Source organism: Heptranchias perlo, chromosome 18 (assembly GCF_035084215.1).
Source record: "Heptranchias perlo isolate sHepPer1 chromosome 18, sHepPer1.hap1, whole genome shotgun sequence".
In the NCBI taxonomy this organism is placed as follows: Eukaryota; Metazoa; Chordata; class Chondrichthyes; order Hexanchiformes; family Hexanchidae; genus Heptranchias; species Heptranchias perlo.
In genome coordinates, this window is record NC_090342.1 from 28,975,026 (window position 1) to 29,002,007 (window position 26,982).

Genomic DNA, 26,982 nt, shown 5'->3' on the forward strand with positions numbered 1-26,982 from the left:
CTGAAATTCCCAGAGTATATTTCTCTTTTTTCTATTCCCAGGAGTTACAGTACTAGCAATTGTGGTGTGCATGAAGTTGCCTCATCTGATGGATAGGGTGACCAAGAACGAGTCGGATGGTCTTTTCTTGCCCTTTTCATATATTCGTATAAATGGGTTCAACAGATAAATAAATGCATTTCTGAAAAGCAAGGAGATAGAAGGATGTGGTGAACAGGTAAACCTGAGATCAAGCAAAGAGAGGCAGAAGTGTTGGGTCTTGTTCCTAAACTTCCCTAATTTCCTCCCTTCATTATGCAAATGAACAGAAGTTGATTTTAAGGATTTAAAAAGAGAAACTTCTTATACAGAATAAAGATACACTTTACACACATATAAATCTGAAAAGTAGTTTGGGATTTTTCATTCTAAATATTAAAAGAACCTGAAATCACATTACTTTCTTCAACACTTTTTCATGCATTGTAAATATGCAAGTTGCTTCAAGGCAAAGAATTTTTTTTAAAAAAAGAAAATGGTTTCTGCCCTTAAAAAATGGCTGAGTGTTCACTTATCAGATGTGTTATCCGAGTTGTGGTGGAATGTAAGTGGCAACCAACAAAAACGGACACTTCACACAATTTATCAGAGTCCCAAAATATAACCTAATTTTTTCACATATTAAAAGATCCCTGACCTTGTTCCTCAAACAGAATGGGCGAAAGATGTTTCAAGGCAATGCTGATTTAATCTTGTGCTTTGTATACAATTTCAAATAAATATTTCAAAATGCTGTTTCCAACGTTTACTGGTAGTGTCACCACACATGGATGTAGTCTTGTGTAGATTTTCATACATGCAGCGTAGTTTTGTAAAAATTGATAAGGCGGCACTATGCACAGACAAAAAACTGCAAAAAGGACTTGCTGTGTATGAAAAATGAAATCTCAAATCAACTACAGAATTTAATGCAGGCAAAAAACTATTAAAATAAAGTACAGTAGCTCTCTGGTGCAACAAAACACCTGCATATCTTGAAAAGGGAAACATGTGTTACTGATACATGTATAGTAAGTAGCAGCACACAAAGCTAATAGGTTATGGGACTGAAACAAGCTACTGCCGTGTTTAGGATTTTAGACATTTAATTTAACATTGAAAACGGTTTGCTTAGAATGCAACTTTACTGCATTAATGGTGACGCCACACTACAAGCACACCAGATCTGACCAGACTCCTCTTCCTGGGTCACTGTAATGGGCAGTACAAGGGGATTGAGTGTTTGAAGGATTTCACTCTTGCTGTAGATATTCTGCAATCATAAATAAAATCATGAGCAGTCATTAGTGGCTGCTATTTAAAACACAAAATACTTTTTCTTCATAGTAAAACAATTCAGAAACTAAACCATCAGAAGGATTAAGCATTGCGGGATGTATTGCAACACCACAGTGATATTCTGAGGGCAGCTTAAAACTATGCAGAAATCTCTGGCTGTATGGTTGAAAATGCATGGGCATGTATGTTGGGTGATGACCAGCATGAGTTTGGCTGTGATGTTCCCCATGGTAGAATAGTCTGCAGACACTTGACTATTCAGGTGAACACATGAAGAAATGGCCACTTAGTGGAACTAAGCCTGAAAAAAAAAGTTAATTTATCCAGTTTCTTTCTTTCTTGAAAATTGGCTGCCTAGGAATTTTCTTTCCTCTTTGGGTATTGACGCTTTGCTGGGGCACAGTTGGGTGCTGGTTGTCTTCCAGTACTGTGGCCAAGTAGGCTGTGAGCTCTGACTGAAAGTGTTGGCACAGACTATTTAATCACAGGGGCCATCACAGTCCTTTCCCAACGCCCACTCACATGTACTTCCAGCAGAAGACACTGGATTTCAATAAGAACCAGGAACCCTGGCTCATTTCTCCTCTCTAATGCAGGGGCACTAAAGCCAATTGTAGCACATCTATTGTTGCTGTGGCTGAGATCAGTTAAGCCAGCACCCGGGGCCTTTCCTGGTCTAAAAAGCTCAGCTACTCACTGGATAAACAGTACCAAAGACCTGGAACTAAGCAAAATATTGATTTCTAAATAATTTCTTTTTTTACTAAGCATTCAACCCAAGAATAGTACAAATTATATACAACAAATAATTAAGGATTTCCGTATTGTTTTACCTGTGTTACAATTCAAAATGCCAAGGGTTTAAGATGACCAATAAACAGCTAAAATTAGAAGAAAACAAATCTTTCTCCTGACCAAGGTTATAGTACATTGAACCTGAAGGCCTGACATTAACACAAAAGAATGAGTACAGTAAGACTAACCACAAGCACACCTTATTATACAAGTACAAGGAAGAGCTATTTTCCATTGGGAAGGTTATACAGTTCAATAGTCTTGTGGATGATCATGTAACATGCCTGAAATACTCCACGTACTCCCTGACGTCCTAGGAGTGCAAGTGTGCGCATAAAGACCTACTCTGAAGGAAACCAAAAATTGAGCATTCTGTCCGATTAACCTTATGATAGACTAAACCAGTAGGGAGGTGCTTTACTCTTTCATCACTTAAACACCCGTGAAGTCCACAGGCGTACATTAAGGAGTCAGATTTCTTTTAAATGATATAGAAGAGTCTGGAATGGTTGTAGTCACACTGTCTATTTACTCAGAATATTAGTATTATTTGTCTGTTTAATCTGAGACCCTGGGGTTTTATATGACACGTTAGCTTTAGGTGCAGAGTTAAAGCATTTAACAATAAAAATACTTTTACTAGATAGAGTTTTGATATTTAATTCCACGGAAGCGGCAATGAACATATTGTAGGCATCTTGGATTAGCGATGCTGATTTAACAAAAGGGCATTACTACAATTATCCTTTAATTAAAAGAATGTTGTAGTGTTTTAATAGAAAGATAAAACTTGTGTAATTATCCGGTTAACAAGAATTTCAAATTTAACACGTTTATACAAGTAATAATGGCACATAAGACGTCTGGCACCTTGAAATAGTTTTTGAAAGTAATGGCGAAATATGAAGGTCTCAAATACCTTTGCAGCAGTTGGGTAACTGGGAGCTTGCCAGGTTTCTATGTGGGCTTGCAATAAATGCAGGTTGTCAAACTTTTACAACTTCATCAGTCATTTAAATGTGGTATTTGTGGATATTTTCCCAGTGCTCTAAACAGTTGTTCATTTTCACTGAATGATCTCATTTTTTCCTGCAAGCATTTAGGGTTTTTTTTCTTCTCTTTTCAGACTTTTAGAATGTCCAAAAGACCTCTCAGGTTTGGCACTAAACATTTCTGGCATTAGTCTTTCAGCAGGTATAGCAGTGCTATGTTCCTCAATTTTCAACCCTCCACCCTCAGCCCCTCCAAATTGTAAAGCCAGTTTACAAACTGCATCTGCTCCATTGCAATTGGTCCACAATATGGAACCACAGTAACTGTGATGGTGACTTAAAAGTACACCATGGGCCACTTCATCACCTCAGAGATCTCAGTGACAGTCAATTGAATAAGAAAGGGCTTGAAGTGCAGAATATTTTCAGCTGAATGGGAGACATTATTAACCACGATGTTTACAACTCCTTTGCTGCTCATTAATGAAGTGGTATCAATTGTCAGTGCTCAATCTCCAGAGAACAGTTAAAGAAAACCAGCTGCTGGGCCCAACAGGCCAAGTTAAACAGGGAATCAGCCATCGACGTGACAAGCAATCAGGAATTTTGAGCAATATTTGCCAATTTGCAAACAAGCCACTGGAAACCAAAAACAATAACTAATCCCCAAGATATTATACATGTTAAAAATAATCATCTGACTCCTTTGAGCATTAGAGGGAGACAAGTGGTTTTCACAATAGTGATGGAAAACAAAACTTGCATGTAAGGGGTGGCTTGTAATGAGAGTGAATTGCCTTTTTCTGAACAAAATTTCTGGCTGTGCAATGGAGGTAAGAATGTAGCATCTCCTTTTCAATAAGCAACCACTTGACTTAGAAGTTTCAGAAAACAACCAACTATAATTTCCACACAAAAGATGGGCAGTTGAATACCATTGGTCAGGTCAATAAGGTCTATAAATGCGGTTAACACAGCGGTGATTGTGTTCGCATGAATTGAAATTAGATTCTTTCATATTGTGCAATAATTGTTCTAGTACTGCTGAGAACCCCATGTGCCGGTTATGTGCAACCGGTTCCAAACCAAATGTAAAATTGTCAACACTCGCTGAGACCAGTTGCTGGGGAAATCCATTTTTAGCGGATATTCCGAGATATCAATTTTAGCAACCCCCAACAGCTTTAAATTTGGCCTGTAGCTGACTGCTCAAGACCTGATTTTAGGGAAACAGCTAAGGATGAAGCTAAAAGTGACCAAGGAACCTTAGTATATTCAAACATGTCCAACTGGTGCATAGCAGGTAATTGTCAAACTTTATAGCACTCTGGTTAGATCATACCTTGAATACTGGATCCAGTTCTCATCATTAAGAAATGAGAGAGACATTCAAGCACTGAAGGCAGTGCAGAGAAGAGCTAATAGGCTGATCCCCAGTGTCAGGGTTGTGAGTTATGAGGAAAGACTGGAGAATCTTGAGCTTTTTGGCCTTCGAAGGAGGTGACTGAGGGGTCATCTTACAAAGGTATATAACGATTGTTAAGAATATAAAGAAAGTTAACCCAAAATATTAGTTTAAATTAAACTGCACAAGTAGAACTAGGGAATATGGATTCAAATTAGTGAAAGGTAATTTTAGGACAGTTATCAGGAAAAAAACATTCACAAACAAGAGTGATCAATGTGTGGAATAAACTTCCAGATAGAGTAGTGGAGCAAGTTAAGAACAATTGGAAGCTACATTGGGGGTGGGGCATTAGGATATCTCTGGATAGATAAATTAAGATGGGCCAAATGGCCTTCCTCATCTATAATTATCTTGTGATCTTGTGAATCCTTTAGCACTAGCTCAATGCAAAAATGTCAGTTTACGTGTGGTGAACCTTCCTAGCCAGCACACACACATCTTCATTACCGCTGTCTGGATTTGAAACAAAATGGTATTTGTGGAATAATTAAAAATCAGAGTTTTAAGCTGCAATGCCTTAGGCATAGCAGAAACATTAAGATGAAGGTCCAATGACAAGACAATCATGCTCTCATTTATTTAGCATATGCAGACTCCGCTTCTAACTCCAACGATCATAAAGCATTGTCATCATCAGCATGAAAAGCACATGGACCACCAGATAGTTTGGTTAGTGCGTGTGACTCAATGATGTGGGACGTAGTTTGCATTTGTACGCTAGGACATTTGTTGTAGTCAAGATGGCCCCATGGGTGAAGATTTGAGGTGCAATGACCCTGTCCAGTTTGAAAGCAGTTGAAAGGCAACTACGACGAGTTTCATATTGTTCATTGGTAAGTGTGGTTTCCAAGGTGGAAAAGTCACTAGCTTGAAAAGCAAAGTCATTGTCATCAGCATTGATGAATTTCTATGATCTGGTTGCAGGCAGGTCGTTTACGTACAGATTGAAAAGGAGTGGTGCTAGAACCGATCTCTGAGGGAAGCCAGTGATTTGGTATTTCCACGATCTGGTGCAATCGGCCATGTGTACTCTAACACTTCAGGGAAGTGAGGCTAGAAGGGACTAGGGGGGTGAAAGTGGTGACTTATATAAAGAAGTGGTCGGAGATGGCCATTTTTGTAATAGAGATTATTTGAGTAAAGAGGCCACGTGAGATGGCAAGGACATGGGGGTGGCAGTGAAAATGGGTAGGAGAGTTTATAAGGAGGGACAAATTTAGGGAGGACGAGGGCAGTGAAATCAGAGGAGAGAGGGCAAGGGGAGGTGAAATTGAGATCGAAATCACCGAAGATGAAGAAGTATGCCGTGCAAGAGGCCAAGAGGTGGAAGTGGGAATTAAAATGGCAAGCGACCAGCAGGTCAGGGTCACGCTTGCGGACTGAGCGGAGGTGTTCAGCAAAGCGATCGCCCAATCTGCGTTTGGTCTCCCCATTGTAGAGGAGACCGCATTGTGAGCAGTGAATACAGTATACTAAAATGAAAGAAGTACAAGTAAATCACTGTTTCACCTGGAAGGAGTGTTTGGGGCCCTAGGCAGCGGGAAGGGAGGAGGCAAGAGGGCAGATGTTGCATCTCCTGCGCTCGCACAGGAAGGTGCCGTGGGGAGGAGAGCGGGTGTTGGAAGAGTGGATCAGGGTCTCGCGGAGGGAGCGGTCCCTTCGGAATGCTGAAGTGGGGGGGGAAGGTGGAGGGAAAGATGTGTTTGGTAGTTGCATCACGCTGGAGGTGGCGGAAAAATGATACATTGAATGTGGAGGCTGATGGGGTGGAAGGTGAGGATAAGGGGGACCCTCTGATGGTTCTGGGAGGGAGGGGAAGGGGTGAGGGCAGAAGTGTGGGAAATAGGACGGACACGGTCAAAGGCCCTGTCAACTAAAGTGGAGGGAAATCCTCGGTTGAGGAAAATGGAAGACATATCGAAAGCACTGGTGTGGAAGGTGGCATGGTCAGAACAGATGTGACGGAGACGGAGGAACTGGGAGAAGGGAATAGAGTCCTTACAGGAAGGCTGATAACCAAAATCTATTATAAGCCTACCGACTCCCACAGCTACCTTGATTACACTTCTTCCCACCCCGCTTCCTGTAACATTGATTTCAATAACTTCAGATCGTAACCACAGTTCCCATTTTTTCGGACAGCAGGTGCTGATAATGTTGCCATTTTCAGCTTCTCTAGACCCATCTTTTGTTTCTTTACTTGTCCCATTACCACTCTCCTTGCCTTGCACCATCATCCCTTTTGTCATTTAATCACTCCTGCCCCTCCACCCTATCAGAGACCTTCCCTTTTGTTCTTTCCTCCCCTCCCCTTCCTCGCCCCTTTCCCTGGCTCTGTACTTGCTTAAAAAGTGTCTAATCTTCAACTTCTTCCAGTTCTGATGAAGGGTCATCGACCTGAAACTTTAACTCTGTTTCTTTCTCCACAGATGCTGCCTAACTTGCTGAGTATTTCCAGCATTTTCTGTTTTTATGTGCTATTCTTTGCTTGGCTGTCAGTGGTTTCCATGGTGCAAAGGAAGACTGAAGGTTTCCACCCTCGAATCTTATGACTTGAACTGAAGTGCTGTTGCACCATATAACTTGAATTGCAGTGATATTTACTTTTATTTTGTATCAGAAAGATGTAGCAGAGACTCTGAGTGTGTATGTAGAGGGTGTGTTATTCTTTTCTTTTTATCTCTAGTGCAGGTGCTATTGCTATTGTAGCTGCTTCGCGCACTCTTTTTAACCTTCTAACCTAAAAGGAAAAACCAGTGTGTTAATTTTGTATTTTTAAAACATTTTTACTAAGCTGGTGTTTTCCTGCATTCCTTGATCCAGGTGGGACACAGTATGGTTCCTTTCATGATTGGCACATTTTCTTCCCTTGTTTCCAGAATTCAGTCACATGTGTTTGAATAGTGTCTTACAGTTTGTTATGGTTTTCTTTTCTTCTAACTACACCAGTTATATTAATTCTGGGAGTAAATATTGGAGCATTGAGAGAAGGAGATTGATTAACAGGACCTCTTTTCAAAATAAACTCATAATAAAGTATGATTTTTTTCTGTTTATTTTTTATGGCTTCTAAACAAAATACCTTTGTTGATGGGCATATTCTGATGATGCAACTGGAGGGGGCAGGCAGAGAGAAGTGGCTCAGCCTGATGAGGTGAGGGAATTGAATTAACATTAGCAGAGATAGTCATTAAACCAGCATGTTTTTGCAGCATATTTCTGTTCATGTATTTTTTTTCCTATTTTCTTTGAAACGCACACTCATGGGAGTCCAGTTCAATGACTACCTGGCAGCCCTCTGGTACCTCAGCCAAGTGTTTTAGTTTGGATCCCTCACTCTGCACAGTGCAATAGCTCCCCCAATCTATTATCCCCAAAGAAGTCATTGGCACTCAGTTTGAAATAAACTAGTAAAAAAATTTGACAGAAAATAGGGGAAAAAGTAACAAAAGGATGTCAAAGCTGATCATGGCTCTGTGCAATTGTTTAAGTTTAGAATGGAATACATTTGTAGTGAGACTTAAATTTGTTGGAAATACTTTATATTGATTTTGCTGATACTACAGAACAATAGATTTTCAATTTTATCTCCCTGAGTCAGGTACTACCTGCAACCAAGGTGGCAACCCGCTGCCAGGCACCTATCAATGCTGCTTGTGAAATGGCCTCAATGAGGTGAGCAACAATGGCCAGGGACAACATACTCTCTGGGGCTTTTTTCCTCCTGAGGGACACCTGGGGCTCAATTTTAAAATCAAATTGCGGGTGCATTGGGGGCAATTAAAGCCGGCGGGATGATAGTTAAAGAACTAAATGTACCTCATTGAGGTACTTAAGGTACTTCATTTCTGATGTAGTAGATAGTTAAAATGATTTTAAACTTACCTGGGCGGCTTTCCCATGGCTTCCGATTCACGCCTAGTGAAACCAGGCATGAAGGGCCGGATCAAGCAAAAATAAACCAAATAAATTACATAAAAAACCATCGCACAAAATTAAAAAAACAAAATAAACTTACCTTTCCACCCTGCTCCGACGTCCCCCTCTCTGATCTCTCCCCCTCCCCCCTAATCTCCCACTCTTCTCTCCCCCCCCGTCCCCGATCTTCAGCGCCCTCCACGGTCTGTTCCAGTGCCGGATGACGTCTCGCTCTCTCTCTCTCTTCTCCCCGCCCCTGCCGGCATTGCGGCTCCGGTCAGTAGCCAACCTGTCAATCAGGCTGGCTGCCGGGTGCGAAACCCGGAAATAACTTTAATCACCATCAATTACATCCCAATCGTGTCGGAAAAGGTACATTTTTTTAAAATTCGGGTTTGCCACATGCATCTTCACCTCCCTCCTCCCCCCCCCCCCCCATTTCAAAATTGAGCCCCTGGACTCCCCCATGCAGTATGACTGAGATTAGCAACTTGGCATGTAAGATTGAATCCACTGTGGTGGTGCTATATATAGGTGCTCCAATTCACTGAACTACCACACTTAAGTTGTGCAGCATTTCCCTTTTTAAATTTTTTACTGTTCTTGGAAAAGATTTGTCTTAAGTTTTATTTTACTTTATATTCCTAAAGTGCATTTTAAGTGGACCTCTTGAATTTATAATTACCTGTCCTTTTACTTTACATTACTGTGAAGCACAAACCATGCTCATATCGCAAAATTATGGAAAACCACTTGTTATTATTGTAATCATCTAGATTATATTCTACAAGTATTTTTCCTATTTTGAATCTCATGTTATGGTCATATTTGCATGTTTCAAAAGTCACAGAAAAATCATTAGAATGAGAAAAGGCCTTTCACTCCATCATAGATTCTTGCTTCAGAGCTGAACAGATCACTGCATGTCCTTCCTGCCTTGACAATTATCTCCCTTTAGTCTCTGTTGAATCAGCAACCTGTCCAATTTCTACTTGAATGCTTCAACTCAAATGGCTTGCACTGGTCATTGATGGTACCTTATTTCATATGAATCCATAAATGTTAAGCAGTGTTCAGTTTATCAAAGCTACTAAGCTTCTAAATTACACTGCACTGTGTGACTTACTAGATGAGCCTTCCGTGTAAACTAGCTATTTTAGTTAATACAGGTTTGCCCTGTATAAACGTTTTAAAATAAATAAAATTGGTAAAAGATCGCACTTAAAATGAATATAGAAAGTTCTGTAACTGAAAATGAAGCTAACTTTAAATTTGAAAAAAGCCTCTCAGAACTGTAAGAATATTTGTTGCACTACATCAGAAAAATACAAGGCTAGAATTTCTTTGGAAAAGATATGATCTAGGTATCATGTGCTGCGTTTCATTACAGCAATTTAATTTTACAAAATATTTTTACAATACACGATGAAAATCCTATTCAAAACCTCCCAGTAGCAACAGAAATTCAGTAATCAAAGAAATAAAAAAAATAATTTATAGGGAACTTTTTGTAAAGTAGCTGAGTTATATTAAAAAGGATTTGGTGGTGATTTAATTTTTTTTTGATGATTTGAAATTTAATCTATGCACGCCAATAAAAAGAAATGTTAAGACTTTAAAGCTGTTATTTCTTTGTAACCTAAAGGAAAAGAAAACTGTTTTGAGAACACTGAAATTGATACCTTCACTTTACAACTTTAAAAAGAAATTGACTGGCTGTTGGTGGTGGATTCCGGTGCTCTGATTCCCACTAAACTTACTCCTGGGAAAGTATAAACACAGATTCTTAAGGAATATTATTAGCCTCCCACCAAAGTCCTAGTTTTACTGTGAATTGTTGGCACTGAACTCTGCAGTTTAGGGTGTACATCTTGGCAGCAACAGGTAGGTCAGCCAATATCTGATCCCACTATAAGTGATGACCACATTTGCAAGTAGCTTCAAGTTTATTAGTATACAGTACTTCACCCTCCCCCAACAAGCAGTTTCTTTCCAACTAGTCGGAATGTTAATGATGAAAAAAGACCATTAGCAAATGGAAACAATCACAATAACGGAACTGAGCAGCAAACTAATTATACCCAGTTATGTCAAACACATTTTTGTTTGAAATCTTTAAGTGTTGTTTTTAATAGAACAAGAATGTTCTGCCAAAATAAAACCTTTAATGATGTGACTTTGTACTCACCAAAATTACTTTTTTTCCTCTCCCAATTTTCTGCTCTCCATTTGGCACTGACTCTTGATGGGTTACAGTTCTACAGGTGCTGGCAGCCCTTCAGTACCTCTCCCAAGTGGTCATTCTTGATGTGCAAGCCTGGACAGTGAATGTCAGCAAACAGCTCAAGTGCCGTGGCCTCACAACTGAGCCCAAACTTTTCTTCACCTGACATCCACACATGCGCTTTCCAACAGGGGTCAGTGGATAGCCATCAGGAGCAGATACTCTGGATGATTTTTCTCTTCCTAGACAAATGGCACTGAGAACTGCCTCCACTACTGCTGATTTCAACTCAGCATAGACCAATTATTGAACCTGTGACTTTCTCAAATATACATCAAATATACACCATAGTGGTTATGTTACTGGAGTAGTAATCCAGAGGCCTGGACTAATAATCTGGAGTCATGAGTTCAAATCCCGTCACGGCAGCTGGGGAATTTAAATTCAATTAATTAAATTCAATTAATTCAAATAAAATCTGGAATTAAAATACTAGTATCAGTAATGGTGGCCATGAAACTACCGGATTGTCGGAAAAACCCATCTGGTTCACTGATGTCCTTTAGGGGAGGAAACCTGCCGTCCTTACCCAGTCTGGCCGATATGTGATCCAGACCCACAGCAATGTGGTTGATTCTTAATTGCCCTCTGAAATGGCCTAGCAAGCCACTCAGTTGTAAAATCTCGCCAGAAAAAGTCACAATAAGAATAAAACTGGACGGACCACCCGGCATTGAACCACGAGGCACCGGACACGACAAAGGCAAACCAAGCCCAGTCAACCCTGCAAAGTCCTCCTCACTAACATCTGGGGACTTGTGCCAAAATTGGGAGAGCTGTCCCACAGACTAGTCAAGCAACAGCCTGACACAGCCATACTCACAGAATCATACCTTTCAGCCAATGTCCCAGACTCTTCCATCACCATCCCTGGGTATGTCCTGTCCCACCGGCAGGACAGACCCACCAGAGGTGGCGGTACAGTGATATACAGTCAGGAGGGAGTGGCCCTGGGAGTCCTCAAAATTGACTCTGGACCCCATGAAATCTCATGGCATCAGATCAAACATGGGCAAGGAAACCTCCTGCTGATTACCACCCACCGCCCTCCCTCATCTGATGAATCAGTCCTCCACCATGTTGAACACCACTTGGAGGAAGCACTGAGGGTAGCAAGGGCACAGAATGTACTCTGGGTGGGGGACTTCAATGTCCATCACCAAGAGTGGCTCGGTAGCACCACTACTGATCGAGCTGGCCGAGTCCTAAAGGACATAGCTGCCAGACTGGGCCTGCGGCAGGTGGTGAGCGAACCAACACGAGGGAAAAACTTACTTGACCTCGTCCTCACCAATCTACCTGTCGCAAATGCATCTGTCCATGACAGTATTGGTAGGAGTGACCACCGCACAGTCCTCGTGGAGATGAAGTCCCGTCTTCGCACTGAGGACACCATCCAACGTGTTGTGTGGCACTACCACCGTGCTAAATGGGGTAGATTCAGAACAGATATAGCAGCTCAAAACTGGGCATCCATGAGGTGCTGTGGGCCATCAGCAGCAGCAGAATTGTATACCAGCACAATATGTAACCTCATAGCCCGGCATATTCCTCACTCTACCATTACCAACAAGCCAGGGGATCAACCCTGGTTCAATGAGGAGTGTAGAAGAGCATGCCAGGAGCAGCACCAGGCGTAACTAAAAATGAGGTGCCAACCTGGTGAAGCTACAACTCAGGACTACATGCATGCAAAACACCGGAAGCAACATGCTATAGACAGAGCTAAGCGATTCCACAACCAACGGATCAGATCAAAGCTCTGCAGTCCTGCCACATCCAGTCGTGAATGGTGGTGGACAATTAAACAACTAACGGGAGGAGGAGGCTCTGTAAACATCCCCATCCCTAACGATGGCGGAGTCCAGCACGTGAGTGCAAAAGACAAGGCTGAAGCGTTTGCAACCATCTTCAGCCAGCAGTGCCGAGTGGATGATCCATCTCGGCCGCCTCCTGATATCCCCACCATCACAGAAGCCAGTCTTCAGCCAATTCGATTCACTCCACGTGATATCAAGAAACGGCTGAGTGCACTGGATACAGCAGAGGCTATGGGCCCCGACAAAATCCCGGCTGTAGTGCTGAAGACTTGTGCTCCAGAACTAGCTGCACCTCTAGCCAAGTTGTTCCAGTACAGCTACAACACTGGCATCTACCCGACAATGTGAAAAATTGCCCAGGTATGTCCTGTCCACAAAAAGCAGGACAAATCCAATCCGGCCAATTACCGCCCCATCAGTCTACTCTCAATCATCAGCAAAGTGATGGAAGGTGTCGTCGACAGTGCTATCAAGCGGCACTTACCAATAACCGACTCACCGATGCTCAATTTGGGTTCCGCCAGGACCACTCGGCTCCAGACCTCATTACAGCCTTGGTCCAAACATGGACAAAAGAGCTGAATTCCAGAGGTGACGTGAGAGTGACTGCCCTTGATATCAAGGCAGCATTTGACCGAGTGTGGCACCAAGGAGCCCTGGTAAAACTGAAATCAATGGGAATCAGGGGGAAAACTCTCCAGTGGCTGGAATCATACCTTGCACAAAGGAAGATGGCAGTGGTTGTTGGAGGCCAATCATCTCAGCGCCAGGGCATTGCTGCAGGAGTTCCTCAAGGCAGTGTCCTAGGCCCAACCATCTTCAGCTGCTGCATCAACGACCTTTCCTCCATCATAAGGTCAGAAATGGGGATGTTCGCTGATGATTGCACAGTGTTCAGTTCCATTCGCAACCCCTCAGATAATGAAGCAGTCCGAGCCCGCATGCAGCAAGACCTGGACAACATCCAGGCTTGGGCTCATAAGTGGCAAGTAACATTCGCGCCGGACAAGTGCCAGGCAATGACCATCTCCAACAAGAGAAAGTCTAACCACCTCCCCTTGACATTCAACGGCATTGCCATCGCCGAAACCCCCGCCATCAACATCCTGGGGGTCACCATTGACCAGAAACTTAACTGGATCAGCTACATAAATACTGTGGCTACAAGAGCAGGTCAGAGGCTGGGTATTCTGCAGCGAGTGACTCACCTCCTGACTCCCTAAAGCCATTCCACCATCTACAAGGCACAAGTCAGGAGTGTGATGGAATACTCTCCACTTGCCTGGATGAGTGCAGCTCCAACAACACTCAAGAAGCTCGACACCATCCAGGACAAAGCAGCCCGCTTGATTGGCACCCCATCCACCACCCTAAACATTCACTCCCTTCATCACCGGCACACAGTGGCTGCAGTGTGTACCATCCACAGGATGCACTGCAGCAACTCGCCAAGGCTTCTTTGACAGCGCCTCCCAAACCCGTGACCTCTACCACCTAGAAGGACAAGAGCAGCAGGCACATGGGAACAACACCACCTGCACGTTCCCCTCCAAGTCATACACCATCCTGACTTGGAAATATATCGCCGTTCCTTCATCATCGCGGGGTCAAAATCCTGGAACTCCCTTCCTAACAGCACTGTGGGAGAACCTTCACCACACGGATTGCAGCGGTTCAAGAAGGCGGCTCACCACCACCTTCTCAAGGGCAATAAATGCAGGCCTTGCCAGTGAAGCCCACATCCCATGAACGAATTTTTAAAAAATCTCATTACTGCAAAAATACATTTATTTGTTGGAGGAGTTGAAATGTCACAATTAATAAATGCCATTTATATTCCACTAGAGTGAGATGAAGAACGATTATCAGGCAGCTGATGCCACAGATGCACCTGAATAATGGCAAAAACTGATGCCAGCCATAAAATGAAATACCTGCTGCTGCCTGCAATGAACACTGCTGTGCCATTACTCATAAAATAGATATGAAGGAACATTTATTCTCATAGGAGAGATTGTGATGAAGACTAGCGAAAAACCACAGACTAGTTTATTGTTTGTGGCTTTTGACTTCAGAGGGATAAAACCGATTGTCTGGCATTCCCTGTCAAAAGAGGTTATATACTATTATTATTCAGTTACAGACAAAATAATGGATAGTTAACAGGAAACTGTGCAATACTAACTTAGAGGAAGAAAAGAGACCAAATACCTCATGAGTGAGAAATCAAAGTCTTTTTTGCAAGTGGAATGAATCTGGTATCATAATTTCCCATATTATTCAATAATGTAAATTTGAGGATTATTATCTACAGGAAGATAAATGCTTTTCAAATTGGAATCCAATCGCTGCATGGAATTAAAACGTGCTACTGCTCTATTACTGCTTCAATTCCGTACAACAGTTGAAATTCGGTTTTGAAAAAAAGTATTTGAAATTTTCTGGGGAGTAAAATGGCTCAGCAGGATATGGGTTTCTGGCCATAATTTCCCAACACGGTAAGTTACTCATCTCAACTGCCATGTCGTAGGAAATTGCCTAGCAGAAGTTGCAGATTTGTACAAAGGAAGAGAGGGAATAAAAATCAACAGACCAGTTATCCTTGGTAGTTTACATGCAATTTCTGGTAGATAGATATACAGGCACATTGGCGGCAGCTTGGGAACAGGTCTTCAACCCTTACTAGGATGGGAGAAAAAACAAATCCAGAGAATAGCTTAGATGATAAAGCAACGGACATTTATGTCTCTATATAGAGTCCAGAGCTTGCATTAACTTTGTAACTCATGACCATAATATTTTTAATTTTAAGGGTAAATGGCTCCAAATGTCATTCTTTGCCAAGAGGGATTTTCAAGAAACCACTTACAAAATTCTAGTATAACCAGTGCAGACATACTTGTGCACAGATAGTTCCAACTGTCAAGTTCTCTAACATCTGTGGAACGAATTCCATGTTATATATGTGAGATAACACAAATTTATTCTATATTTCACCCCTCCCCTTTCCTCTCAAAGGTGATTATGCATGTTAGGATACATTTCCACCATCGTTTGTGAGACCAGGCAGACATTTGTTACTCAGTACAGTTACTTAAGTCAGACAATTTGCGGAACATCTCCATGTGAGAATTTTCAAACATGTCAACAGACAAGATATGCAGTTTAGGGTATCCTGTCAGTACATGACTGATCAGTGTGAAAAATCTACTTTTAGCAGCTCATATATATCAGGACCTCTGGCAAGAATTTCAAATTAATTTATTTCAGCTACAAAGCAAGTATTTTTGCTACAGTGTTTATCCCGTGGTAGCTGCTACAACTCACTCCCAGAAACCATTAACTTGAAAGCAAACTCAGCCAGCTCCCCATAATAGTAAAACTTCTCTTAGTTTTTCCAGCACCACCACACAACTGACTCCCAATATCCTCCATCACATCATTTACCTGGATACCCTAGAGGCCCTCAATAAATACCTTACAAAATAACTCATTAGTAGCTTAAATAATGTCTGCTTATAAAAAAAATCCCCTAATCTAAACACATGAACCTAATAGCCCTTCCCAGCAGTAGCCTTTTTGAAATTAGCAAAACCTACATGTGGAGACATTTAAATCTATATATTTGATGACTCAAAACTATTTCTAGCCTGTCCTGCCATTATCCAGGAATTTGCGTATTTATACGAGCACTACTATCACCCATTCAACACCAGAACTAAAGTGAGTGCTGCCAGGTGGTGCAGTTATTATTGGCTGCTGGCGTGGAGAAAGTGAATAATTTACTCAAATGGTATCAAGTCTCAAATTAGATCAGGACACAGAGACCCTCAAACTACTCTCAAGTCAGCACTGCTCCCTGGCTGAGTGCTGTGAAGAACCTTTATGGCAAGTGGTAGGCAAAGGGGTGCAGGAATTGAGTTTTTACAATGTGTGCAGGACTCCTTTCTTACCCAGTATGTAAAAAGCCCAAGAGGGGAAGCACTGCTGGATCTAGTAAAGGGAAATGAACCAGAACAGACAAGAGAAGTAAGCGTAAGGGAACATCTAGGCAATAGCGATCACAACATAATAAGGTTTAAGATAAAGATTGAAAAGGACATAAGTAAGACAAAGACCAAAGTAATAGATTGGAAAAAAATGATTTTCAGGGGATGAGAAAGGAATTAGGGAAAATAAACTGGAAAAAATTACTGATAAACAAAGAAAAAAAATTACTGATAAACAAAGAACAGCAGTGGAAAACATTTAAAATAGTGATCAAGAGAGTCCAGGAGAAATATATCCCAATAAAAAGCAAGGACAAACTAACCATCCACACACCATGGATGAATGAAGAAATAAGGGCAAAATTGAAACTAAAGAAAAAGGCATACACTAAGTATATAGGCAACAAAGGAGAGGATGACAAAAGGGAATACGAAAAGGTTAGGAAAGAAGTTAAAAAAACAATTAGGAAGGCAAAGAGAAACGACAAAATTAAATCATCAAGAAATAAAAAAAGAAATAGTAAAGTATTCTACAGAGACATAAATAACTAAAGAAAAATCAGGATTGGGATAGGGCCACTAAGGAATGCACACAATAAACTCACAGGTAATGACAATGAAATGACAGAAATATGAAATAATGACTTTGCCTCTCTATTTACCAGGGAGACTAACATGATGGACATGACATGAAAAGAAGAGATCAAAAAAGATATTAAAATATTTAAGATAGAAATGGGGGAGATAATTGATAAAGTAATCAAACTTAAGAGGGGATAAAACCCCTCGTCCGGATGGATTGCATTTGCGCATTATCTAAAAGTTAAGGAAGAGATAGCAGAGGCACTATTACATATATATAAAAATTCATTAGAGAAAGGAATAGTGCCAGAGGACAGGCAGACAACAAATGTGATTCCTATATTCAAAAAGGGAGATAGAAACAGTCCAGGGAACTATAGACCAATTAGCTTATCAGTGGTAGGTAAGATAATGGAATCCTTACTCAAAGATATAATAGAAAAACATCTCGAAACCAAAAATATAATAAAGAATAGTCAGCACAGATTTCAAATGGGAAGGTCATGCTTGACCAACCTTATTGAATTCTTTGAAGAAGTAACAGAAAGAGTAGACAAGAGTAATGCTATAGATGTAATATATTTGGATTTTCAAAAGGCCTTCGATAAGGTACCACATAGTAGACTCATGACAAAGGTCAGAGCATGTAGAGTCAGGGAACAAGTAGCAGAATGGATAGCAAGCTGGCTACAAAACAGAAAAGAGAGAGAGTAGGGGTTAAAGGTAGTTACTCAGACTGGCAAAAGGTGGGAAGTGGTGTTCCACAAGGATCGGTGCTGAGACCACTGTTGTTCACCATTTACATGAATGATTTGGACTTGGGAATCGGAACTACAATTTCAAAATTTGCGGACGACACCAAATTTGGGGGGGCGGGGTTATGGTTAATACAGAGGAGGACTGCGACAAAATACAGGAAGACATTCATAAACTTGCAGAATGGGTGTGTAATTGGCAAGTGAACTTTAATATAAATAAGTGTCAGGTATTATATTTTGTTAGGAAGAATAAGGGGGCCACATACTACTTGGATAATAAGAGTCTAAATGAGGTAGAGGAGCAGAGGGATCTGGGGGAACAGATACACAAATCACAAAGTAGTGATGCAGGTTAATAAGGCCATTGACAAAAAAGCAAACCCAAGCATTGGGGTTCATTTCTCAAGGGATAGAAATGAAAAGCAGAGAAGTAATGTTAAACTTGTAAAGAACCTTGGTTAGACCACATTTGGAGCACTGCGAACAGTTCTGGTCTCTATTATAAAAAGGATATAGAGGCACTGGAGAAGGTGCAAAAAAGATTTACTAGGATGATTCCAGAACTGAGGGGTTATACCTATCAGGAAAGATCCCTAGAAAAGAGAAAAGAGTGAGGGGTGACCGGACAGAGGTCTTTAAGATTATGAAAGGATTTTATAGGGTAGGCAAAGAGAACATGTTTCCACTTGCGGGGAAGACCAGAACTTGGGCTATAAATATAAGGTAATTACTAATAAATCCAATAGGGAATTCAGGAGAAACTTCTTTACCCAGACAGTGGTTAGAATGTGGAACTCGCTACCAGAAGGAGTAGTTGAAGCGACTACCACGGATGCATTTAAAGGGAAACTAGATAAACACATGAGGGAGAAAGGAATAGAAGGATATGCTGATAGGATTAGGGAGGCCATGATGTGGAGATGCCGGTGATGGACTGGGGTTGACAACTGTAAACAATTTTACAACACCAAGTTATAGTCCAACAATTTTATTTTTAATCCCACAAGCTTTCGGAGGCTTCCCCCTTCCACACCACCTGAGGAAGGGGGAAGCCTCCGAAAGCTTGTGGGATTAAAAATAAAATTGTTGGACTATAACTTGGTGTTGTAAAATTGTTTAGGATTAGGGAGAGAGGAGGATCATGTGGAGCATAAACACCAGCATGGAACTATTGAGCCGAATGGCCTGTTTCTGTGCTGTACATTCTATGTAATTCTATGGAATATTTAGGACATCCAGTACAAACATTGTTAAATAATGTTTGAGAGTTTATTACAGAACTTAGAAGGGAGAAAAGCAGAAAGTGCATTATGTAAGAAAACATATTACTGTAGAAACTGGTAATCAGAATATTTCTCCCATGCTGATGATTCAAAGCAAAAGTAAATCTACGGGATTACTTTTCAGGGTCATGTACTTTATGTTCAGATTTTGAGTTTTTATTTTGGAAGAGAGAGTAAATAAATTCTAACTTTAGGATTTTGTGTCATAATTGCTCATCTTATTCCCCCTCCCCTGGTGACCATCGTTAATGTGTCACAATTTTCAGGAACATTACTAATGAAAAGATAACTACAAAGAAGGCATTAGGCACAACAATTCTCCACTCTCTACACAAATGTTGATGGAGAAGTACTTGAAAATAGGTGAAGAAAAAATCTGAAATGTGATAATAGACAAAAATGTGTGAACACAGGAACACAGCAACAGGAGTAGGCCATTTAGCCCCTCAAGTCTGTTCCACCATTCATTTAGATCATGGATGATCTGTACCTCAACTCCATTTACTCACCCTTGTTCCATATCCTTTGATACCCTTGGAAGTATGAAGAACAAAGGACAAAGACAAAACAAGAGTTTTTTTGAGGTTTAAGATGTTGGAACATAGTTAATTTCAAACAGAATGAACAGAATTCTGAGCAGAGGAAATGCTTCCTCCACACTACCTGCAATAGTCCAAGCTTCTCACTTCAACTGACCTAAAAAGAGGAAGGGTTAGTATGTTACTAATCCTTCCTCTTGTTCCACACAATGATTTTCTAATTTCAACCATGCCATTGTGGAATGGTGCTGAGCAAAAGCAAGGTACAACCCCACATAGAGGGAAGGAACAAAAAAAATCAGAGACAAGAGTCACCCAGGCTGTTGTCACACACACCTCCCCTGTGGTCAATTTTCAGAGCTACACTGATGAGAGTGCTGGAAAAAGGCCACTTACCTGCCCACCCAGGGATAGTGCAGGGTGCAGGAAGGGCCATAAAAGGGAACAGAAGAAGTGAATGCCACCATAAAAAAATGAAGAGTATAATCCTTCTCCTAAAAACCCCAAAGAAAAAAATACTGCACACAAATTACCTATGTTCCAAAGAGGGCAAATTCTACTTATTTTAATAAGAATACATACTGGGGGCCATTCCTGACTTCCACCCCAAATGGGCACTAAGTCGGCAGAGCGGTCGCGCAACCAGCCCTAAGCCAGCGTTGGGAGGCCTAAACTATTTTCAGGTTCAAGCCTCAATTGAATGTCGTTGGCGAGCTATGGACGCCAAATGGAAGTCATGCTGAAGCTCGCAGATTGTGAGCTGGCCGGCAGGTTGATGCAGGTAGAGGTGGAGGGGGGGATCCTAGCCTGGACCATGCCCAGCAGTGGCCTGCAATAATTTTGTGGAGCCAGGAGAAGCGCACCCTTAAGGGTCGCTGGTTAGGCCACTCAGCGCCTGGTACAAATGGTCACTTCATCCATTTGTAACTTAAAATTGCACAAGGTGGACCCTCAGCATCAATGCAGCATCTGAGAGGACCCCCTCCCCACCCCACCCCCGCTAATTTTCAATTGCCTGATGTCTGTTTTTGTAAGAAAAACAGGAGTTGAAAATCACCCAAATGTTCTTAAATTCACATTACGTAAATACACATTTTGACAATTAAAAGTACCTCCCAAACCCAGGACCTACACCACCTAAAAAGGACAAAGGCAGCAGTTGCATTGGAATGCCGTCATCTCTAAGATACCCTCCAAGTCACACACCATCCTGACTTGGACATATATCACCATTCCTTCATGGTCACTGGGTCAAAATCCTGGAATGCCTTTTATCTAATAGCACTGTGGGAGTACCTTCACCACACAGACTGCAGCGGTTCAAGAAGGTGGTTCACCACTATGTTCTTCTCAAGGGCAACTAGAGATGGGCAATAAATGCTGGCCCTACTAGTAATGCCCACATCCCCAGAATTATTTTTTTAAAAAAAGTAAACAGATAGAGGCTATATTAAGTTACCAACTGTACTTAAATCTACCAAATATTGAATATTCCTTGCATATTCAAGTTATACTTTCCTTCCCCATTGTTGATAATAAAAAAGATTTTGATTGTCACATACTTCGCCTCTGTTATCTGCATTGTGACTATTGAGCCCATGTGTTATCTGAGCATTGAGATAATTTTATTCTTCCTCATTGGTTTAATGTTTAAATCTCTGGGTTTTTATTTCTAATTGGTTATTTTCTACTTTTGCTATTCACCAACCATATTATGCAAAATATTTCTGCACAATCACATTCTAATAGAGATCAACAATCACATTCCACCAAAAAAATCTCCAATTCAGCTGCCATGACAATTCTGTGCATTATAAATCCATAAAAATAAAATTTATCACATTGCAGGCACATTAAAACTTCACAAAATAAATGTACCCATAAACTTGGCTTCAACAACATTCCCCTCTACATCCCACTAGTACTTCATGATCTGCATCCAACTAACTCCCCACATTTCTAGGCCTGATCTAAGGGCCTCACTGTAAACAAACAAAATGCACATGTCGGAGTCCTCTGATGTAAAAGGCTAGAATTCCCAAGAGCAACCACCTAATGCTCCACCCCACTCTCTAATATTAGTGTTTAGTTACCCACCGGCTGGGGAGAAAAAGGGAAAACGAAAAGAATTGAAAAAGAAAAGCAATGGAGCATGGGGAGTAAAAGAGGTGACAATTAAAACGAAAAAGAAAAGGGAAGGGAAAAAGAAAGCGAAAAGAAAACAAGTGAGAAATGTAAAGGAATGCAGGAACAGGAGCACGAGAGACACACAGAAGCGAAGGAGAGGCAGACAGATACATAGGGGTGGATTTTAACCTCTCCCGCCCGGTGGGAACAGCGCGGGCAGGGGGTTATGATGGCAGGGGAGGTTGGGCAGTGATCCCGTCCTTCACCATCCTAATTTACCTGAGAACGAGCTTGGGAGAGACACTGCCCACGGAAGGCAGAGGTCTACTTTATATTAGGCCCGCTATATAATGCAAGCTGTTGTTGTTGTATAGTACTTGTAAAGCCCAAGTCAACTTGGTATGTTTCTCAACCTTTGTTGTAAATATCTCAATTTCCCTTTCTTTTGAGCAGTCTCATCTTTTCTGACATTACATAACATAACTTTGTCTAAATAACAACACTTTGGCTGTAAAACACTTTGGGACACCCCAAGGAAAAAATAAAGTGGTGCATAAGTATAAGTTTTTTTTCTTTACACATGTCACATCACAAGCAATTGTGAAGGAATGACTGAACACTTTGTTACATATTTAAATTTTACAAGAACCTGAACTGCATTTTAATTTGTCTGACACGTTGATTAACTATTCCATAAAATTTCATACATAAAATCCTTTGAAAATATGCTTTTCAAGTTCTCTTTCAGGTACACATGTAAAAGAAATAATACATTACAAAATGTCTTTATTTCCAGGCCAAACTCAACTCTCTATACATTGAGAGTTGAGGCTGGCTTGATGTTGCAATATTACTCCAGTTTTCTGTAAGGCCCATAATTTGATTGGGATCATTATAGATTGGGATTCATTTGCTTGAATCACAACAAACAAACTAGAAACTTAAGTACAAGTTACAATAACTCACCCCCCACCCCTTCACCTCCCATAAAAGATTGTGGAATCTTTCAAAATTTAATGAAAACATAATTCATATGATACATTCAGACATGTAAAGGTTAAATGTTATTGTACACTAAAATGACCAACTTTCAATAACTTAGTACTTGCCAAGATGTCTGTTAGTACTAGTCTAAGGAGTAAAATAAGTTTACATTATTTTAGTATTTGTGCACTTCATTTTATACTTGTGCTAGGGGCATTTTGGTACAGAGCAAATTCAGCACAATATTTAGAGGGATGTTAGTAATGGAAATGAAAAGTTTGCACCATTTGGATCATTTCAACCAATTGAGAAATCAATTGTTAAACATTAAAATCTTAATCTTATCTACAGTGTTTACTTATGAGGCAGAACCAATGAGCTGAAATGGACATAAGGACATAAGAGATAGGAGCAGGAGTAGGTCATACGGCCCCTTGAGCCTGCTCCGCCATTCAATAAGGTCATGGCTGATCTTCCACCTCAACTCCACTTTCCCGCCCAATCCCCATATCCCTTGATTCCCTAAGTGTCCAAATGTTCCCTTGACTTGGGTGAAAATCTAATAGAAAGTTTAAGTGCCTGTAGTGATAAATTAGTTCAAAAACAGGAGATTAGAATCACAATCTAAAACACTGACATGTTATTAGCAGTCTCAATTTCTAAGGGATCCCCGTGAATGAGTGTGGGAAACAAACAGAGTGATAGGATATAACACACCAAACCTGTCTACAAAGGGAGCTCAGGTTGACATACTTTTGATGGCAAGCTGAAAAATCAAAGCAACTCATCAACTTGCAAGTAACCTCAGACTCTAATCTCTTATTTTTGTGTCTTGCTGTGGCTGATATTTTGAGTCCTCTCCTACCATAATGACCAGCTCATATATATCAAAAGGTGCAAGTTAGTCCTTTTTTAAAAAAAGATTCATTTCCTCTGATTACAGTTTAAGTACCTGGCTTTCACAAGCAAAAAGATAGTTTAGGTGTGAGCTTTAACAAAAAAAAGGTGGAAAGAAAATAATTCCTACTCTCCAAACTAAATGACTTTAAATACTTCCCAGGTATTTGGCTTGTTACAGATAGGTTGTAAGTCTAGATAGTTTGAAAAATCCTCACTTTCAAAAGGACACCAATATTTGATAAGGCAGAAATCACTGAAAAGAATTATTTGTTCACAGACAAATTAGACAGCATTATAGCATTGTTCCTTTTCCTGTACTCGTCCCATCACAACTAATAGAGAAGGCATCAAAAACTGATAAAAGTACATCACTTTGCATCAAGCATAATTCATTGACCTGAAGCAAACAAGTCAACAAGCTGCATTTTATGAAGCCATTAATTCATTTCTATGAACTGTTTTCTTTCATTATACCTCAAACTAATCATAAGCCATTTATTTTGATCATTAAACATCTTCAACTAATACTTGGGATTTTCCCTTTGGTAATGTCACATTTAATTTAATTAATAATAGTGCATGTTTTATTGTATCATCACACATGGATTATTTCAACTAATTAAACCAATTTCCCTCAGTTCTCTCTTACTTTCCAGAATCCATGTATACTCATCGAGCATTATTTTCTGTATTTCAAGCTTCAGCGAACTAAATGAAGCTCAGCACAGTTTTAGACTAACATGGGATGCTTTTGTGTCCAGTGCAGAACAGGCAGGAGGCGGGTGCAGCTGGACTGGCACCCGCCTGAGATTATGATCCCGGATCCTGCCGACTCTATGGGTTCAGCATAAATAATTTAATGTGGGCAAAGTTGTACACATCAGCAATGCCTGGGATTGACAACTCGGTCAAAGGCCTGCAGCAGCTTAAAGAGGCATTCAGCAGCTTAAAGAGGCATTCTGCATTTTATGGGCAAAATACTTTACTGACATGTCTTGGAGCTCTTAAGGAAATGGCAGGACACCCTACTTTTTTGGCGGGGCTGTGAAAATATTACTGGAGCAAATGCAGAGAGCCATGTGTCCCACAGCGAGTCAGGAAAAACGCTTGGCAGGAAGTAGCTACTAATGATGATGGTTTGTCCATCATTGTTGATGACGACAACCTATAATTCCCCCTCAGCCCCCAATCTCGAACCTCCTGCCCCGTGATGAGCCGTCCCTCCTTACCCCCGCCCGTCTCCAACCCCCGATCGGCCACCCCCCGCCCGCCTCCAATCCCCAATCTGGAGCCTCCTGCCCCGCGATCGGCAGTCTCCCCCACCCCCGATCTCGAACCTCCTGCCCCGCGATCGGCTGTTCCCTCCCCACCCCGCCTCAAACCCCTGATGTCGAGCCTCTTGCCCCGCAATTGGCCGACCTGCCCACTTCCTCTAACCAACGATTTCGAGCCCCGAGAAGAGAGAATAAGAAAAATTAGGAAAAAAAGAGTATTAAGAGAAAATAACTTTAAAAAGGACCACGATGGTTGACCACAGGAATTGCAGGACAATTCGAAATCTGCAGTACAAATACAGATTAATTTGATTCCGCCTGGAATTTGGTTTTATTTTCAGTCTGCAGTGATAACCTAATTTTGAGCATGATCGACCCTTCGGGCACATCATAATGAATACTTATAGATTAGCATCTTTTGATGTCAGTAGATTCCAAATTAGATAATCGCTATTCATAAGGACTACAGAACAGATAAAAGGTTTTAAACCAAATTAGGTTGCCTCAGACATGCTGTTTAAAACTCTACGGCTGCTTCCTTTTAGGATTCACAATGTATGTGCTAACCAACTTGAATTTGTTCACTTCATGAGGTAACACATCACTATGTCACAGAAGCCTGATGGATGGCTCCTGTTCAATTCCAAACCTTTTTGTAGGTCTCTATTAGTACTCAACAATTTAAGATTTTTGTTTCAAATGAATCCTGGAATTTTGAATTCCATAGCAATAGCGACAACATACAAGGAAAACCCCAAGCAAAAATATAAATAAAGAAAAATTAAACAAAATAACATTATATAATGATAGGAGTATCATGAAAGAGGGACATGCAGGTGAGGCAGTGTTCTGCACAGGGACACTCTCTGTACAATGAGATGGACAAATGTAAGGAATCTTACAACACCAGGTTATAGTCCAACAAATTTATTTTAAAATCACAAGCTTTCGGAGATTATCCCCTTCGTCAGATGAAGGGGATAATCTCCAAAAGCTTGTGATTTTAAAATAAATTTGTTGGACTATAACCTGGTGTTGTAAGATTCCTTACATTTGTCCACCCCAGTCCATCACCGGCATCTCCACATCAATGAGATGGAGTAAGGGGAAGAAATACAAAGCCTTCTAGAACTTTAGCACCACTTAATCCAGCCCTGGAGTAGACCTAAGACCAAAAAGGTATCACCATGGGACCAAAATTTTTCAGTGCATTAAGAATCACTGTTTGCACAAATTCAGTGTTAATGCCAATTGAAGTTTCATATTTAGGTCAACACAGCATTGGTGTGCTTACTGCACTTCTCAGAAAATTGCTTTGCGGGGTTCTTGACCGATGCAAATGAAAACATTTTCCATGTGTAAATCGAATTTAGCTTGTTACACACTTGCAACAAAATGTTCTGCATGTAGCATGAATTACACCTGCTAAAACTGGTTTTAAATTGGAGAAAAGTGCGAAAATACAGGATGGATGATAAACATTCAGTGGGAGATTCACTTTGTTGGCATGAAAGCATGGGTACTGTATGCAGTGCTGTTTCAACATCTAGAAAAAGGAGGAAAAACAGGCAAGGGTGACCAGGGAGGCCCAGATATTGGAGGCACACCCACCAGTACCCTGGCCACTGGGCGACTGTGAGACAGTGATCTACCTGTTATCCCTCAGAAGAGCTTTATCTGAGGAGGGTGAAGCTCAGTGGAATGGCAGTGGGTGAGGCCTGTGGGCATAGCTAATGATCTGGACTATACTGCCTATGGTAGCAAAAGTCATCATGGCCATAAATTTCTATGCAACAGGATCATTGCAGCCACCCATAACATACTTGTACAGGATAAACCAGTTTGCCACGCACCACTGCATCAAAGTGATGATGGATGCCCTATTTCAGCACAAGAGAAAGTACACCAATTTTGGTACAGAAAGCAGTTGGAAAGACAGATGCAATACTACA

General features: G+C 40.9%; 1 protein-coding gene across 2 annotated transcripts in view; it reads right to left on the reverse strand.

Annotated features, from left to right (window-relative positions):
* Window positions 1–26,982, reverse strand: part of LOC137334981 (coiled-coil domain-containing protein 91-like) — a 120,864-nt gene that overhangs the window by 3,114 nt on the left and 90,768 nt on the right. Inside the window, exon 13 of one of the 2 annotated variants that reach the window (XM_068000071.1) lies at window positions 1,167–1,291. The exons of the other annotated variant lie outside the window; for it this stretch is intronic. Coding sequence (XP_067856172.1) covers window positions 1,167–1,291 — 125 coding nt within the window. The remainder of the gene's footprint in view (window positions 1–1,166; window positions 1,292–26,982) is intronic. 2 annotated transcript variants of the gene reach the window in all.